Source organism: Parambassis ranga, chromosome 19 (assembly GCF_900634625.1).
Source record: "Parambassis ranga chromosome 19, fParRan2.1, whole genome shotgun sequence".
NCBI lineage: Eukaryota > Metazoa > Chordata > Actinopteri > Ambassidae > Parambassis > Parambassis ranga.
This window is the reverse complement of record NC_041039.1, coordinates 22,213,029-22,228,833: the sequence shown is the minus strand read 5'-3', so window position 1 is coordinate 22,228,833 and position 15,805 is coordinate 22,213,029. Positions and strand designations below refer to the sequence as shown.

At 39.3% G+C, this 15,805-nt stretch overlaps 1 protein-coding gene across 1 annotated transcript in view; it reads left to right on the top strand.

Moving 5' to 3' along the window:
• The first annotated feature begins 12,567 nt into the window (after positions 1–12,567).
• Positions 12,568–15,805, top strand: part of LOC114451856 (solute carrier family 23 member 2) — a 36,951-nt gene continuing 33,713 nt past the window's right edge. The window contains exon 1 of the mRNA XM_028430791.1: positions 12,568–12,827. Within this exon, the coding sequence (XP_028286592.1) occupies positions 12,756–12,827 (72 nt within the window). The 5' untranslated portion in view covers positions 12,568–12,755. The remainder of the gene's footprint in view (positions 12,828–15,805) is intronic.

The window sequence follows — 15,805 nt, the reverse complement described above, 5'->3', positions numbered from 1 at the left end:
TATGTGTCAGCGCTCCCGCTTGCATGTGTGTATTACTGTGGTCAGCCAGATTTCATAAATCAGAGATTGTTTTGGTCTGTCAGGTACAATGTGGTACAATGTGTGAATGTTCTGATGGGAAGCAGAGCTATTTAAAAATCCCTTTTTAAATACTTTGAGTAGTTTTTTTAGTTTCACCAGCATGGTTGATGTTGTTAGTAGACCAGGTTCTCACAAAAATCTGTCATTTCATCAATAACGCATCCCCCAGATACGACCATAGACAGTTAAAACGCTGTCAATACAAGGAAAACCATTTCTGTCATTGGCCACCATTTTTGCGAGTTTGACCTGTAATGACCCAGATAATAGTCTTTTTTTTTTAAACCTAACCAAGATATTTAGCTTTCTAAATCTAAACCGCAACTGAAATAAATAAGGGGAAATGATTCCCAACGTAAGAAAAACCTGAGAATCTTGGGTGAAGGTTTGGAGCTGGGTTAGTGCTGCCAGCTGCCACACCTCGGACCTTCTGTGCACTTTTAGTCTTAATTATATATTACATATTTTGGGTTGTGCATGTTGATAAGAGTTTGAGTTTAAATCCTTAAATGTGGATTTACTGTCCAGGTGAATCAACACTTGAGTGTTTAGGTGTGCTGATCAAAGGAGACCTGACAATAAGTAGCACATTAATGTCTTAGACAACTCAAATATTATCTCCAGTATAAACTGATCATAGCATTTACAGGAAAGAGCCTGCCTGTGCCAGTAGCATGTAAAAGCTAAAGACAAACACCTCAGCCCTTCAGAACACCCCGGAGCAAGAGACGTACCACATCAAGAGTTTTCTGCTAACTAATGCTGGTAAACAGGACCTGTCTGAGCCAGGGGCTCCATTATGTGTATACACACACCTGGCTGTCATATTTTACCTAGCAGTCAACATGCAGGCTTGTTGTGACACAGTGTGGATTCTTCACGTCTGGCCTGCAGTCATTATGTAGTCTTAGTAGTTGTAATCAAGCCTTTTGATCCATACTGTGGGAATCAGTTAAATATTTTACTAATAAATGAAAAGTAAAACTAACAATAGAAGTGCACAGTTGCTAAAGTTTTTGTTTCTTCTTGAGAAAAGCTAGTGACGGACTAAAATAAGGAGGGAGGGGAAAAGTACAGAATGCATGGGTGGATAAAGAAAAGCCCTGAAACAAAAGGAGAGAAAGGAAGTGGAAGACAAGAGAAACTGGAGGCGTAAACATCATCATGCCATAGGGGGAATGGTCTGCTGATGGTGGTGGGTTGGTCTGATTCATCCACTCCTAGAGGCTATTTTGGTTGGATGGAGCAAGAAAATCCACGAGGGAAGCTCTTTGCAGGATGATGTAAAAGCAATGTGTGTTTGGAGCGGGATGTACAAGTCCTGTATGTTGCCTTGTATGAAAGGATAGATAACTAATGTATAGAATACTGCACAGACAATCACAAGGTATTACCCATTCAACCTTTGTATACAAGGAGTTTGGGGTAACTGATTCTGGTAAAATCTGACATTTATTTCCATAGCAGTTCAGCCTCCATCCTGAATAAATGTAACTGTGTCGTAATCCACGAATGTATTATCAACCAAATGTGTTTTGTTTTTTTTTTGCTCCATGAGGACATGTTGTCCAAAAAATGAGCAAAAAGAGGTGGAGCATGACTGGAAGTGATGCAAGCAAGTGGGTAGAGACCTATGATAGCACCAGCTCCTTCACGGTGAGCTGTTGAGATTGTGTTATTCTGGAGCCTGCCCCAAGTGGCCACTGTAAGAACTGCATTTTTTGGAGAATCTCTTTGTGGGCTGTATTTCTTAACCTAAAGGTTGCTGTTGAACTCATCCTCAGCAGGAGAGACCCCAAAAATGTCGGTATGTTCCCAGGTGATTGTAAAAACCAGTGTGTTTGTATCACCTCCATCATCCATCCATTCATTCTCTTAACCCACTTTATGTCAGCCGATCACCTGCACCTTTAGCTGACTCTCACTGGCCTGTATGCGTCAACCTATTTTTTTAGCGAGTGAAAACCAACTGACAATGTGTCACCTATTTTAATAGATCTGGCATTATGATGGCTGCTTATATATTTCCCTTTCTATACCTCCTTGGTGTTAAAGCTGCAATGTTTACTGATGAGGTAACAAACAGTGTTAGTGTGTCTGCAGGACTGGATTCAGCAGAGAGCACAGTGGGTGTCTTACAAAACATTGTTTTTGTGGGTGCTTGCCGACAAGCAATAGGAAGAATTTTCAGACTGAGTTATGCAAGACGTTAGTCATCATGTCCTGATTCATCTTTTGCTTGTTCTCTTTTATCCTGTCATTTCTCTTCCCCCTGTTAAACTCCATTTCTGTTTCATTTCTCTTTTCAGTGGGGGCACAGGAAGTGGCAGAATAAAAACACTGGTCTCTTTATACTGTATTTTTGTAGGTGGAACAACATTTGGGTTAAACACTATATGATGCAAGAGGACATAATTAATGGAAAGGAGGCTTTGGAACACCACAGCATGGCACAAAGAACAAATCAACACAAATACAGATACTAAATATGAGCGGTTAAGTCTCTGTGATGAGAGTTAAACGGCTAATAAGCAGAGATGGGAGATGAGCTACAGCAGTGATTGGTCAGCAGGTCTGTGGGGTTTTTGAAGCCACTCCATGCTGTGCTGTTCTGGTCTAACTGTAGAAAGTCTTTTTTTTTTCTTGCCATTCAGGATTTCATTCATGAAAGGAAATGAAAACAGCAGTCGGGTGCAGGACGTTATTTGCATTACAAGAGAAGAAGAGACTACATTTTTATAAAGTAGAAGCACTGACGAGGAGAATAGATGAGGTCCCTTGCTGCATTCTACAGTAGATGTGTGACCGAAGAACAAGGAGACATTATTTGCTCTAATGAAGGGTGGTAGGTCATGCAGTTAGAAGGCAAACCCTTGAGAAGCATAACTACAACATTCATTGCAACTGTGATGTATGTGAATAGCCTGACCTGGTCAGCCATCAGTATTATGTTTCTGTTCTATGCAAAAAAAATTAGTCTTGTCTGTGAATTCCAGTTGGTTTTCCAGGGGACAGTACCAATGGGCATAGAATAAACTCGATCTGGACACATTTGTATAATCATAAAACCAATCAAAGAAACTAAGCATGTGAATTAGGCAGAGCGACAACCAGACTTGAATGAATAAAAAAGACTAAAATCTGAGGTGTTATTGGAAATTCTACAAATATTTTTGAACAAGGCAAACACAAAGTCATCGCATAAAGCCCACCCCATGTTAGATAACCAGTCACAATTCATATGTGGTATATTGTTTGTATCAGGTTTATTCAGACTTATGAATAGGAGGGTTCCTGACTCACTTCACAGAGATAATTATAATGAAGTGAACGCGTATAACTAGCTGGATGACCAAAGTCCAGATTCCACACTACTCTCACTAGACTGCTTCTACCCCGGTAGTGTTTTTTGGCATGCATCTAGAGCAGTAGTGAATGAGTATGGCTTTAAGATGTTAAGTCAGAAGGGAGGGGCCAAGAAACCTCTGAGCTCTTTGAGTCGTTACTTGAAGCTAGGTGAAGCAGGTCGTTGATGTCTCCATAAGGCTGACTGAATACCACCACAGTTTCAGTTGCTCTTTGCTTTACTTTCTTTTTATTCAGGCGTATTCAGTGTAGTCTACTTTGTACAGATATAATTCAGATTATTGTGAGTAGACAGTCCATTACCAGATACGCAAAACGTCATCTGTGCTGTATGCATCACTCTCTTCCTGCAGCTTCCAAAACCAAAGACGCTGTCAGACTACATACATCACACTCTGATGTTGTGTTAAGGTGACCAGGACAGTGGTAAACGGATATGAGTTGCTAAGATGCCTCTTGTTTTTTTTTTCTTTTATCTCTGTCTCCACCCTCTTTCACCTGACTTCACCCCCTGTCTCCCCTCCCCCGTCTCCCCTGTCTCCCCTCCCCCCTCTTGGCATTTCTCCTTACTTGATCCCTTCTCCCTCGCTTATGTAACATGGCGATCATGGCTGTCCACAGGGCTGGCAGGCGATCTGAATGAAGAGAAAATTATGAATGAATAAGCAGCCATTCTTAATCTCGCCCCCTCCGTTCTGTTGCATCTCTGTCTCTCTGTCTACGTCCTTTTTTGCTTCTCCATAAGCGCTGCGTTGCAGCAGCATCTGGGGGCTGTTGCCGTGCAGATTAAATGCTGTAATCCTGAAATGCAGGGAGGCAGCAAGGTTTTTTCTTCTTTTACTTTTTCGCATCTGTGAGGTTGTCTGCAGAGAGCCAGATGTTTGGCGTATGCAGGGCAACAGCATGGTTTATGATGATGATGATGATGATGATGGCTTCATTCAGGAAAACAGCAGCTGGATGAAAGAAGGGTGGGGGAGACGGCGAGAGAAGACTAGAGAGCCTGAGTGGGAGGGGAGAGCATGCCGTCATCAGAGCAAGATATACTCATTCAGAAATAAGAGAAAGGAAGGGCGGTAGCAGCAGCTTCACATCTATGTAAAAACCATGGTGCAGTCTGATGAATGCAGCAGATGAAAGTGGATTTATGAAGGAAGAGGAAAAATCTTTATCAGAATAAAGACATTGTGGTGTGGAGACACCACGGAGGGAGGCTAACAAAAGCTGAGGAAGCAAGTCAGACAGCTGGGAGTGTTGACATGGTCTACTTCTGCCAAGCTGCTATATTGTGACCATAAGTGTACTGAAAATGTCTTTACTGTGTTTGCAGCCCATAGCAACAATCATTTATGAATAAAACAGTAAAATGTCTTCTACTTTTCTATGCAAAATTCTGAGAAGACAATGGTTGAGCTGTGGTTAAGTTGCAAGGTCAGTCAAAGATACAGGTTTGCTCATCAGTGTGTAGCTGACTGTTGCTAAGGCCAAGCAGGTGTTAGGGGCAACAAGCAGAATGTAATGTGTTACTGTAGCACCAAGGACTAACTAGTACCCTGTTTAGAGTGCACCAAAACCCAGAAAAGGATGAGCATTTTAGCACTTCTGGTCCCAAAAGTCTAAAAGGTTGTTGTTTTAATAGGTTTTTCATCAGATTCCTGGTAGTAAATGTTTATTTCATGACAAAAATACACCAGTAAGTACCTTTATTTAAGTGTTCTGTTTATGTATCTTTAAAAAGCTAAATTGGTAAAATGGCATTTTTACTTACTTATATTAGTGGTGTTTTGTGAGGATGTGTGTCCTGTAATTATAGATTTTAAATCGTCCACCTCTGGGTGAAGGACAAAAAAAACTAGTGGTGAGTTGTAGTTCGTGTTTATCCATGGCAAAGGTCTGCAGTCTGACTGTCTGGAACAACCAAACATGAAGTACTGGTACATGAAGTGCTGGTGAGATGTTGCACTATGCAGATGTTTTCTGCTGTCTGGAAAAATAAAATGCTAAAAGTTGAGTTTTATTACAATTTCTGCAAGTAAGATGTACAACACTTGTGGTGTGGTGAGAATAGTTACTATCAACAACACTAAAATATCTGTGTGCATTAATAACTGAACATTTAAAATTAAATGGTAAAGGTTTACCCTAATTTCCTCCATGCATGAGGCCATTCAGTCTAAGCTAATGTTTGCTAAATGCTGAGAACATTGATGTTAACTGGGTCAGTCAAACTCACTGCGTCCCGAGGCCATTGTTGTTGACCAGTTGTTCAGTCACACACAGAGTTAGAGGTCAGAGCGGGAGTCAGGAAGTGCGTGTGTGTCAGTGTCGGGAATAAATTGATTGTTCCAAATGGTCCATGTGTTTCTTTGCGTCAGTATTGAGTTGTGTTAAAAGGAGATGAAGCGAGAAGTATTTAAATGTGCTTACATAAAAAAGGGGCTAATTTGCACCAAAGAAAGTGAGCGATAACAGGAAACGGTGACCTAATTGATTCTTAATGGAGACAACATGACAACAGCATGTATGTGTTTGTTAGCCATGTGCTTTCCCTTAGCACCAGAGACCTATTTTTGAAGCACATTTCATCATGTTTTTGTTGTTTATTTAGTTATATTTGGTAGTGGATGGATACTTACATATATTTGTATTTTTATATATTTTATATATTTTATAATATGAATGTTTAAAGGGATGTAATGTTATTATTTTTTGTTATTAATGCCATCTAACAAACAAACCAACGTTTCTGAGTAGCTCAGTTTTCCCAGGACCTACATGGTGGAAGTGTGGAATTACTTCAGATTATGTTGCTCTGCGCTGAGCTGTAGGGACCCCCAGGAGGTTATGGCAGAGAGATTAGGATTTACCATAGCCATCCAGTGAATGAATGTACCTTTGTAAAAGTTGAATTGTGCTTGAATGGGGCGTATGTGCTCAATGAAAGGGCTTACAAGAGACCTAGACAAACAGGGATTTGTGAGTGTGGTGGTTTTACATTAAAAATAATCTGCTTTTGAAATCTGAAATGCTCAAAAACAAACATCAATGACTCAAGTTAGCTGTAGCTTTACCATTAGACAAGACAAAACATACTTGTTTTTTATATATATATATTAATTAAAAATATTCAGATACTATTTTAACTGCCTTTAACAGCTCGACTGATGCACTTATGGGTCAGCGTGAGCTCAGTGTAATGCTGTCTCTTGGACTTTATCCAAAAGAGCTGGTGGTTTTCTGGGAAAAACAGGATTCAGCACACAAGAAATTCAACACCAAGTCCAACAGGAATCAGACAATAAGCAGAGTTCAGACATGTTGACGAGGTTTACAAACAGAACGCTGGCAGTGAATGAGGTAAAGAATGAGACTGAACAGGGACAAAGGCGTGGGGTTTGAAATAAGAAGGAAGATTTTGCTTAAATAAATAACCTGGAATGCATTTAATTTATTACATATAGTTTTTAGATGTTAAAAACACCTGTGTGACGAGGTTAATGTTTCCTACTAAACACTCCCTTTTCTTCAGGTGGATGCCTGCCTTTGGCTGTGCTGCCATCTGGTGGACAAACATGAGCTCAACAACAGTTTATTTGACTGGAGCAGCAATTTTCATTTGACAGGGCAGTTTTAAGTAACAAACACACAAATACCTGCACAAAAGGTCACACTGAGTGACCTTTTGCCTTGGTTATAGTACTTGTAGTGACGCCACTACTTTACCATGCAGTAAAGTGGGCTTTGTATTCACTCACAGTTGTTACTCGCATGCAGAGTAGATAGGTGTCCACGGGATCGTGTGGTTTTCTCTTTCTCAATTGTTGCACATCTGGTTGTCTTTGGTTTCCTAATTTGTTTTGCTGCACAGCTGTTATTTGGTATATTTTGCATGATCAGAGCAAATGTGTGTATCTGTGGATGTCTGTGCAGAGGCTCGCAGTTTATACAAATGTTTGATCAAAGTGGATTGTTTAGTTGTTTCATTCACTAACTCATGATCAGGTGTCCTGTTTTTTATTACTTCTTTTCTGCAGTAGTGAATGTCACAGTATGTGCATCACCAAGAATTCTGTAGCGATCTGTACTTTACTAAATATTCTGCATTAACTGTTATAAAAATACTTGAAATAAAAAAGCCCCAGTGCAGCCTCTGCCTTTGAATGTGTGGCTCATAAAGTAGAGAAGCAAAATTACTTTTTTTTTTTTTTTTTTTAAACTGAAACTTGAACACAAAGAAGAACATGAGCTGCCAAAGTATTTGTAATTCACCATTACAGGTAGGACTTGGAAATTATTTCTGCATTCTTTCACCTTGACTAGACCCTATGCACATGATCCCAGATCATGTGCATAGGGTCTAGTCAAGGTGTGGAAAAGGACAAATTCCCTTGAAACTGTCAGAACAGATTGTCCTTGACGTGGTCTTGGGCCTTTTTTAGTGTACGTTAGGAACTACAGTCAGGCTTTAACATAATTACAAACATAAGCATTGTCCTTAATACTTGGATGAAAATTATTTGCAGCCAAGTCATTATTTGCCTAAAGTCTGGAACCCATGGACATGTCCAAATGCTGAGTTTCTGCCTTGTTGATGCTCGGCAGGCCTTTTCTGCCTTCAGCTACTGCTTGTTTGTGCTTGTTTGCCTGCCTCCTCCAGAGTGTTGTTGACTTGGATGTGATGTCTTCATCATGGACAGAATCCTGCTGTTGTCTTCTTTAGTTGTCTTTAGTTGCAGAGCCTTCAATTCATTCCTAACTTTTCCAGTCATACCGTTGTATTGGTCATTCCCAGTGTTTGTGTGTCTCTGTAGTTTTATTTTGTTATTTCAGCCTAATGGGGGCCTGCTTCAATTAACTAGACTTTTTTAGACTTCATGTTGAGATTTCCAGGCAACACAAATGCAAATGGAACACTCAGAACCACCTCCAGGACCTTTAACTTTCTCTGTATCTCTATTATTTTGCATTCTAAAAAAAACACTTAACCTTGTCTCTTCTTTGTACTCTTTTGCAGAGATAACTGCTCCCAGGACTTGTGGGAAATCTCCTCTGCTCTGTGTGACACATGCTATGGGAAAGCCATTGTGAGACACCTTTATGTCACACTTACTCTAATTTAGTGTACCTCTATCTCTCAGATAACACAGTATAATAATAATTGTGTAGTTACATTAATAACAAAGCTTGACATTCAGCTTAGTTGGAAAGATAGCAGCTCAGCATTTGCCCTCTATTCAAATCACAATGTCCTTCCCAATCCCAATTTGTCAATCTGACCAGTGTTTGTAAAGTTACTGAATTTACTGAATATTTATAGTTATTAGTTCCGTCTTCCCCTAGTGACGAGATCCAGATTGTTTTATTTTTGGACATCATGTATGGGCCACATAGAAAGGTTACTGGTTTGAGACTCCTGCTCTTGCCGACTTTCACAAAGCTAAATGATAATGCCGGGATTGCCATAAAGGATTGTTCATGTGGTGACCCTTCTATCATAGATGGCTACTTGTATACATATCATTCATTCTGACCTTCTTTTGATTGTCATTTTTCACGAACAGTTATAACAGAACATCACAAGACTTCCCACTATCGATACAGATTGACAGTTGCTGTGACAGTAACACGTGATGCTGATCACTTGTTTGCACATCAGTCATGAATGCCTTTTGTCTGGAGCATCACAAGGGTTCATGCTTCATTAGAGTCCTCAAATGAAGTTCTGATTCACTTTTTCCACATGTCTTATATTGGGCACCATTTACCAGATGTGTTTGACTGTTAGCAGTAATAGCTTACTGAGAAATCATAGCATAGATAAGGTAACGGTAAACTTTTCCCAGAATGGAAACAGTCCCACTTCTTTGGTTCTATCACATGAAACGGTTACTACAGCACAGTTCAAACCGTGAGCTGAGAGACTGAAGGAACAAAGAATCTTTTCTGGTGGTACAGTTCCATGTCCATGTCGAATCACTTCGGACTCCTGCTGAACGGCAAGTTCATGAAAAAAAAATCTGAAAAAGCAACCAACCATCAAATGGGGAAAAAAAACAGGTACATGGAGAGATCTGTATTAAAGATGAGGTCATTTAAATTTGAATCTGTCCTGCTGACACTTCACAGTGTAAATCAGTATTTATAGTTCCAAAGCTTTGAGAGTAAACAGCATGACCCAGGAGCCTCTTTGTGTTGGTGACGTAGGTACATGAGGATGGTGATAAAATCAGTGGGTGACGGTTCACTGAAGAACACTGAGCTTCTCTGCTGTTCAACACAAGATTCGTTCTTTCGTCAAGCAGCGTTAAAAAACTGTTTTATGTCCTTTGTCAGCTGTATGTGATGCTGCATGCTTATTCTACCTTCACCGGCACAGTTGCACTTCTTATTGAGAGCAGCTTCAAACAAAAGTCCCATCTGGTTGTCTTCAGAGCTGCTGCTCAAACAAACTGTACTTGGCATGCTTGTTGTTGACTTCTTAACTTGGAGTAAGAAATTCAGGGCTACTTGTTTCATAGATGCAGAATGTATCATAGGAGTCACAACACAACATTTTATAGCTAAATCTTTTACAGTTTTTGAGAGGTGACAGAGTAGACTACCTGACCTCATTTACACAGAAACATGCAAATTAGTGTCAATGTAAAAACAAATCGTGATAAAATCGAGATCGTGATTTTATCATTAAAGAATCGTGATATAAAATTTTTGCCATATCGCCCACCCCTACTCAAAAGAAACAGGATGATATGGCTTAGAGTGATATAGATCTACAGTTATAGTGTTTTGTCACTGTGTGAAAACAGACATTTTGTATTCTGTCCGTTAGCAAATACACTGCCCTAGACTGTTATCCACCACTGTTTTAAAGGTTTGACCTCTCTTTGAGGTGTGATGTGATGTGGCATCAGCGTACCTGATGCATTCTGGTTGTTGAAATTTCAATCATTTTTTTTGGCTCAATGGGAACATCACACAGCCTGTTTTCTATGGTCATTTACACATTTTGTTTCTATTCTGTATAGAGTTAAGATTTAATAGAAGTACCAGTAAGCAAAGTATCACCTCAGTAAGTAAGGTAGTGACGAGATAAGTTATAAAGGCATGTACTACTGTACTGTAAAATCTGGATCCTTTCCTTTGAAATGGGTCCGGGTCTCCTCTTTTTACAGCAAGTTGTCTTGGTACAAACGCTATTGTACCAATTATAACAGTTTGTTTACCATTATGGTAACCTTTATGTTATGACTTCTGGCTTGCCACGTGTAAAATACTGACAGAGTTGCTAATAATAATCTTGGATTTTCAAGATTTTATAGCTAAACTAGCAACAGCCATTGTACTTACTCCACAGTGTACCCCATTTATCTTTTGTGGGTTCTAGAAAAATGAATCAGATCAGATCAGATCAAAATGATCAGACCCCTCCAGAAGAACCTTTTCTCAGTGCCTGCCACTCTCATGATGACTCGTTAATACACCATGCCACCGCAGTGAATTGATTCCACCCTCTCTCAGCAGGAAAAGGGCTTCCCATTCAGCAGACTGCACAGATACGTTAAGCATAATATTCCTGTTTGTTTTCACTTGCCCCGTGTGTCCAATTCTTGAGCATGCATGGTAATAGGAACAGGGATGATGGCACTTCTGGGTCAGATGAGGTTTTCCATTGTCCCCAACAGGTTGAAATATATGAAGATTTTTTTTGATTGCTGATCAGTGCTTCATCCTATTAGAGGCTAAGGTAATTCAATTTGGGGAGAATGTATATGGATGTGCTTGTGGGGTGTTTAAGGCCAAATATAACTTGACATGCCAGATTATTTTTTTGTTGCACAGAACTGCTTGGGAAGCCACCAGTCTGTGTATTAGAGCTTTAATCAATCAGATCACTACCAAACCTCATCTGTACAAAAATGTGAATTCCTGCAGTTTCTCTGTATATTCTTGCCTAAAGAACGTCTATAAAGGATAAAAAGAACCTGACCCAACCATGTGGAACTCCATGACTAACTTTTGTATATGTGAAAAATCCCAGTAAACATATATATATGTTATTCAAAAAGTCACTATAAATTAGGGATGCACCAAAATGAAAATTCTTGGCCAAAACCAAAAACTGAAAGTGAAGAATCAAAGGCCGAAACACCGAAAAAACGTATTATGCCAATTATTAGTACCATTGCATTTATGGCTATGACTGTGTACTAACCTCACTGAAATCAAGGCATTGCAAATGCATAACTTAATATTAAAGAATAATAATATTATTATTCGAAGAATAAAGCAATTACAAAATTATAAACATTTATTTAGCACATTCCAACAATGCACAATAAAACATAAGGCAACAGCACAGCGGATCTCTTTAGTTAGCTGCTCAAATGGAGCAAGAAAAGACACCTCAGACATGCTGGAGCATCCAGACAAACCCGTGCTGGTCGTGCCATCACAACATCCTGTTTTAGCCGAGTTGTTTTGGTGGAAAAAAGTGTTTCCGCTGAAAACCGAAAATGCACTTTTGGGCCTTTTTCGGTGGCCAAAAATTCGGTGCATCCCTACTATAAATAATTTATTCAACCACAATGTGTTGGATGTTTAAGTAGTATAATATTTTACAAAAAAGTAAATATACGTGAACAGAAAAATATACTTTTAATTAAAAGACACTTGATAAAAATTGAACAGGAAAACACAATGAAATCAAAGATCAAACAAGTTTTGTAAGAAGTTTATAAGTTTCAGTGTCTGAGTGGAAGGATGCATTACTGCAAGCTTAAGTTCTGGAGCCAGAAACTGAGCTAATGTTAGTAAAACTTTCAACGTTAATGCTAGTGTCATCCTCAGTTTTATGATGTGACAATGGCTTCCACTGAAGTTCAGCTGAACATCTGAAGATGAGCTCTGCTGTCTCTCCACAATGACACTTACTGGTCAGATATCCAAGGTCCAAACCACGATAAGAGTAGATGATTAGTCTGACACATTAAAGATTCATGTGACAAACACGCTTGTCTATCTTGGTTCGATTCGTCGTCACACAACAGCAGGCACATGACCGTAAGTCAGAGTAACTACAGCTTGCTCTTGCGTAGCAGCGGACCAGTCAGTTGCAGAGCAGCCAGGGAGGGGATTACAAAATAACTGAGCCACTCTTTTTTGGCTGTGATACTCAGTTTCCCCTGGTGACTGTGAGGCCCATTGTCCCTTTTACATCTGTGGTCAGTCAGTCAGGGCTTTGCTCCCTTTGTGTGCATGTTTGTGAGGAGTTCACAGAACTGTACGCCAGCTTACCTTTTTTTACAAGAATGCGTCTGACAAGTGAGGAGACGATAGAGCTGGGACTCAAGAAACAGGGGACGGTCAATCCTGCTTTTGGGGTGAGTCAAGTGTCATCTTAAAATTGGTGAAATTTTAAAGTTCGGCTCTTTGAAAGCATCAAAATCAGAGTCAAAAACTGGGCGATAACACAAAGTCACATGCTAATATTTAATTTTTTTATGTACATTTTTTTTTATTGTTTGAATCGCAAGCTATGGAAATACAGTATAGTGCGTTTGTCTTACATTACAGCAGTGGGAGCTAAATGTAAGCCACTGTGGAATGTGAAAGTAGTAAAGTATTTCAGGCAGACGGCATATTTCAGCACGCTTTATTAAAAAATGCGTGGTAAACACAGTCCTGAGTAGAGCCGAGACGAATCATAGAGCTTAAACTAAAAGTGTGAAAACACAACTGAACAAACTCTGTTGAATAACTGTGGAAAGTTCAGACTGCATGCGGCGTGAAAGTGTACACAGCTGAGTCCAGGGTTGTTGTTTCTCCTTGTTTTCTCCCTGTAAACTGAAGAATTCTGAAACATCTGCAAGACAAAACAAAGTGGACAGCAGATGGGTGGACACGTCAGGCAGCAAACATTTACGATAAATTTGTAGAACTGTCTATAAATAATGTCAGACTTGAAATAAATTCATCTTGACCTAATTATGGATAATATATCTGGCTGACTTTCAGGTAGAGTTTAATGCTTGAATTATTTTTTTGTGTTTTCTATGAGGAAAAAATGTATTTTCCACTTTGACAGTTTTTATATTTTAAAAAAATGAAACTTTAAGTTGCATTTGAAACAAATACAACGTGACAAAAAATGATATCTGTAACATATTTTTTGGTTTATTTTTTTTATTTTTTATTTAGATAATGTCATGTTTTGCATGTGAGATGTCCGGTCAGATAACTGATTGAAACCATGATAACATGGATGCATGACTTTAACAGTGCAGCAAAACAATTTCAGAAATATTTTTCAACAAAAAACCGAAATGACAGCAACGTTGTCTCTACCAAAATAATCTAAAAAATAAGTATGACATGCACAATTTTTGAAGCACACCAGTGGTATCAGATGGCACAGTTAATAACTTTGTGGCATTTTTCCTACAATTGAGACAAAGAACTTTTGTTCACCGGTTTAGAAGGAAGTCCGGTAAATTAGGTCCATTTAGAGTTTCAGGTATCACAGGAGGAAACTTGCAAAAATGGCTGGTTTCCTATTTAAAATGGGACCGATTTACCTTCAGTTACTGAAACATTGTCATGGTACAGTAACTCTGACCCTTGAGCTTCTCACTAGTAGAGTTGTTTTTGAAAGTAAAGGTATGGTCACTCTAGTTAAAGAGTGCATGCGGGACAAGAGGTTTTCTCTACAGATCGATTGAAGCGTTGCTTTGGCTGTGCAAACAGCAGCAGCAGGGTTCAGGTTCAGTGGATTTGTTCGAGGGGAAGTACACTTAGAAGTCAGTTGTCCAAAGACAATACCACTTGTTTTCATCTTGCACAACCACATCAATGAGGCAGCTCTCTGGAGTGCAGAGGGGCCTCTGTAAGCAAACTCCCATGCCCAGCTCATCCTCCCATATCATCACAGCTGTGAAGCAGGAGGCACGCATCTCGGCACATGATGCTGTTCGCTGAGTAATCACACTGGCCAGTCTCACTGATGATTAGACGCACATAATCAATTCACATTGAGGTGCTGATACTCACTTTCAGGAGCAGACCTGGTCTGGGATCTGGATGTTTAGTACGTCATGTGTCGCTCATTGGTTATACCTGACAGCTGTTAAATATTTTAGTTTAAATCATACATATTTGTACCTTTAGATGTTTTTATGTTTGTTTTTTTTTTTTTTTATGGATTCATGCGTGTAGCTGATAGTCAGTTGAGGTGTGACCTCACGTGAGGGCATCTGCAGAAATGTGTTTCTCGCTGTAATCAGACAAAGGGAATCGCAGTGGAGTGGTCAGGGTCATGAACCCTGAGGCTGTGAGATGTCCGTCTGAGATTCCTCCTGCTGTTCCATTAAAAAGGAGGTGATTAGTACATTCCCAATGATCTATGCAAGTGTAGCTGCTGGAGTGGCGGTAACCACTAGATGGGAGCAAATGGTTGTAAAAGCAGCAGAGGAAGCTTTAGCGTGCACTACCTGCTGAGGACTTTGTAACATGAGAGGTAATCAAAGACAGAGAGGAAATGTGGTGTAGATGGGTGTGCTATTACACGCTCTGTCTCAGTCATCTGACTCTTGTGTTAGACAGATGTAATGGTGGGATGCATTCAACAAGGTGTCTCCTTTTGTTTGAAATGCTGATCAAATCGATCAATCAATCAAAAGCAGGACTGAAAGTTATTAAGCTCAATGTGCCCTGTGTCTTTTAAAAAAAATCTCAAATTCATGAGAAAAAAAAACAAAAATTCAAAAGATCAAAAACGGCCTATTCTCTGGTATTATTATAAAGACATACGTACATTTGTAGGAAAAAATATTATTAGACCAAAAAGTTGAAAATTTGAAAGCCATCAGCTATAAAATTGCAATTTTGTGGTGCCATCTCCTGCCTTGCTTATACTTCAAACACACACAGCCTCAGGAAAGTTTGTACAATATATAGATGTATGTATATATATATAGCAGATATTCCTGAACTTTTGCTTCACATTATGCAAATGTGTTTGTTCGACCACAGAGTCCGGTTTTAGATCCTCAAAAGTGTTTTGTACAAAAAAATCAGTTTGTTATTGTTCTTGCCACCTCTGGAACATTAACAGATTTCTCTGTCCTCTGGATATGTAACAAACTCCGCAAAGCACTTTTGTTTGATTTATACAGCAAGGGGACATCACGGAAACATAACCGAATTAATCAAGTAAAATTACGTCAGTTAGAGGGTCTAAATGTCGGTTTTGATATATTTTCGGTTAATTGCCCAGCCCTACCATCAACCATAAAGAATAAAAACAGATTTTTATTTGGAAGTTCACAGTTGGCGGATTAAAATTCACAAAAAGATCACATTC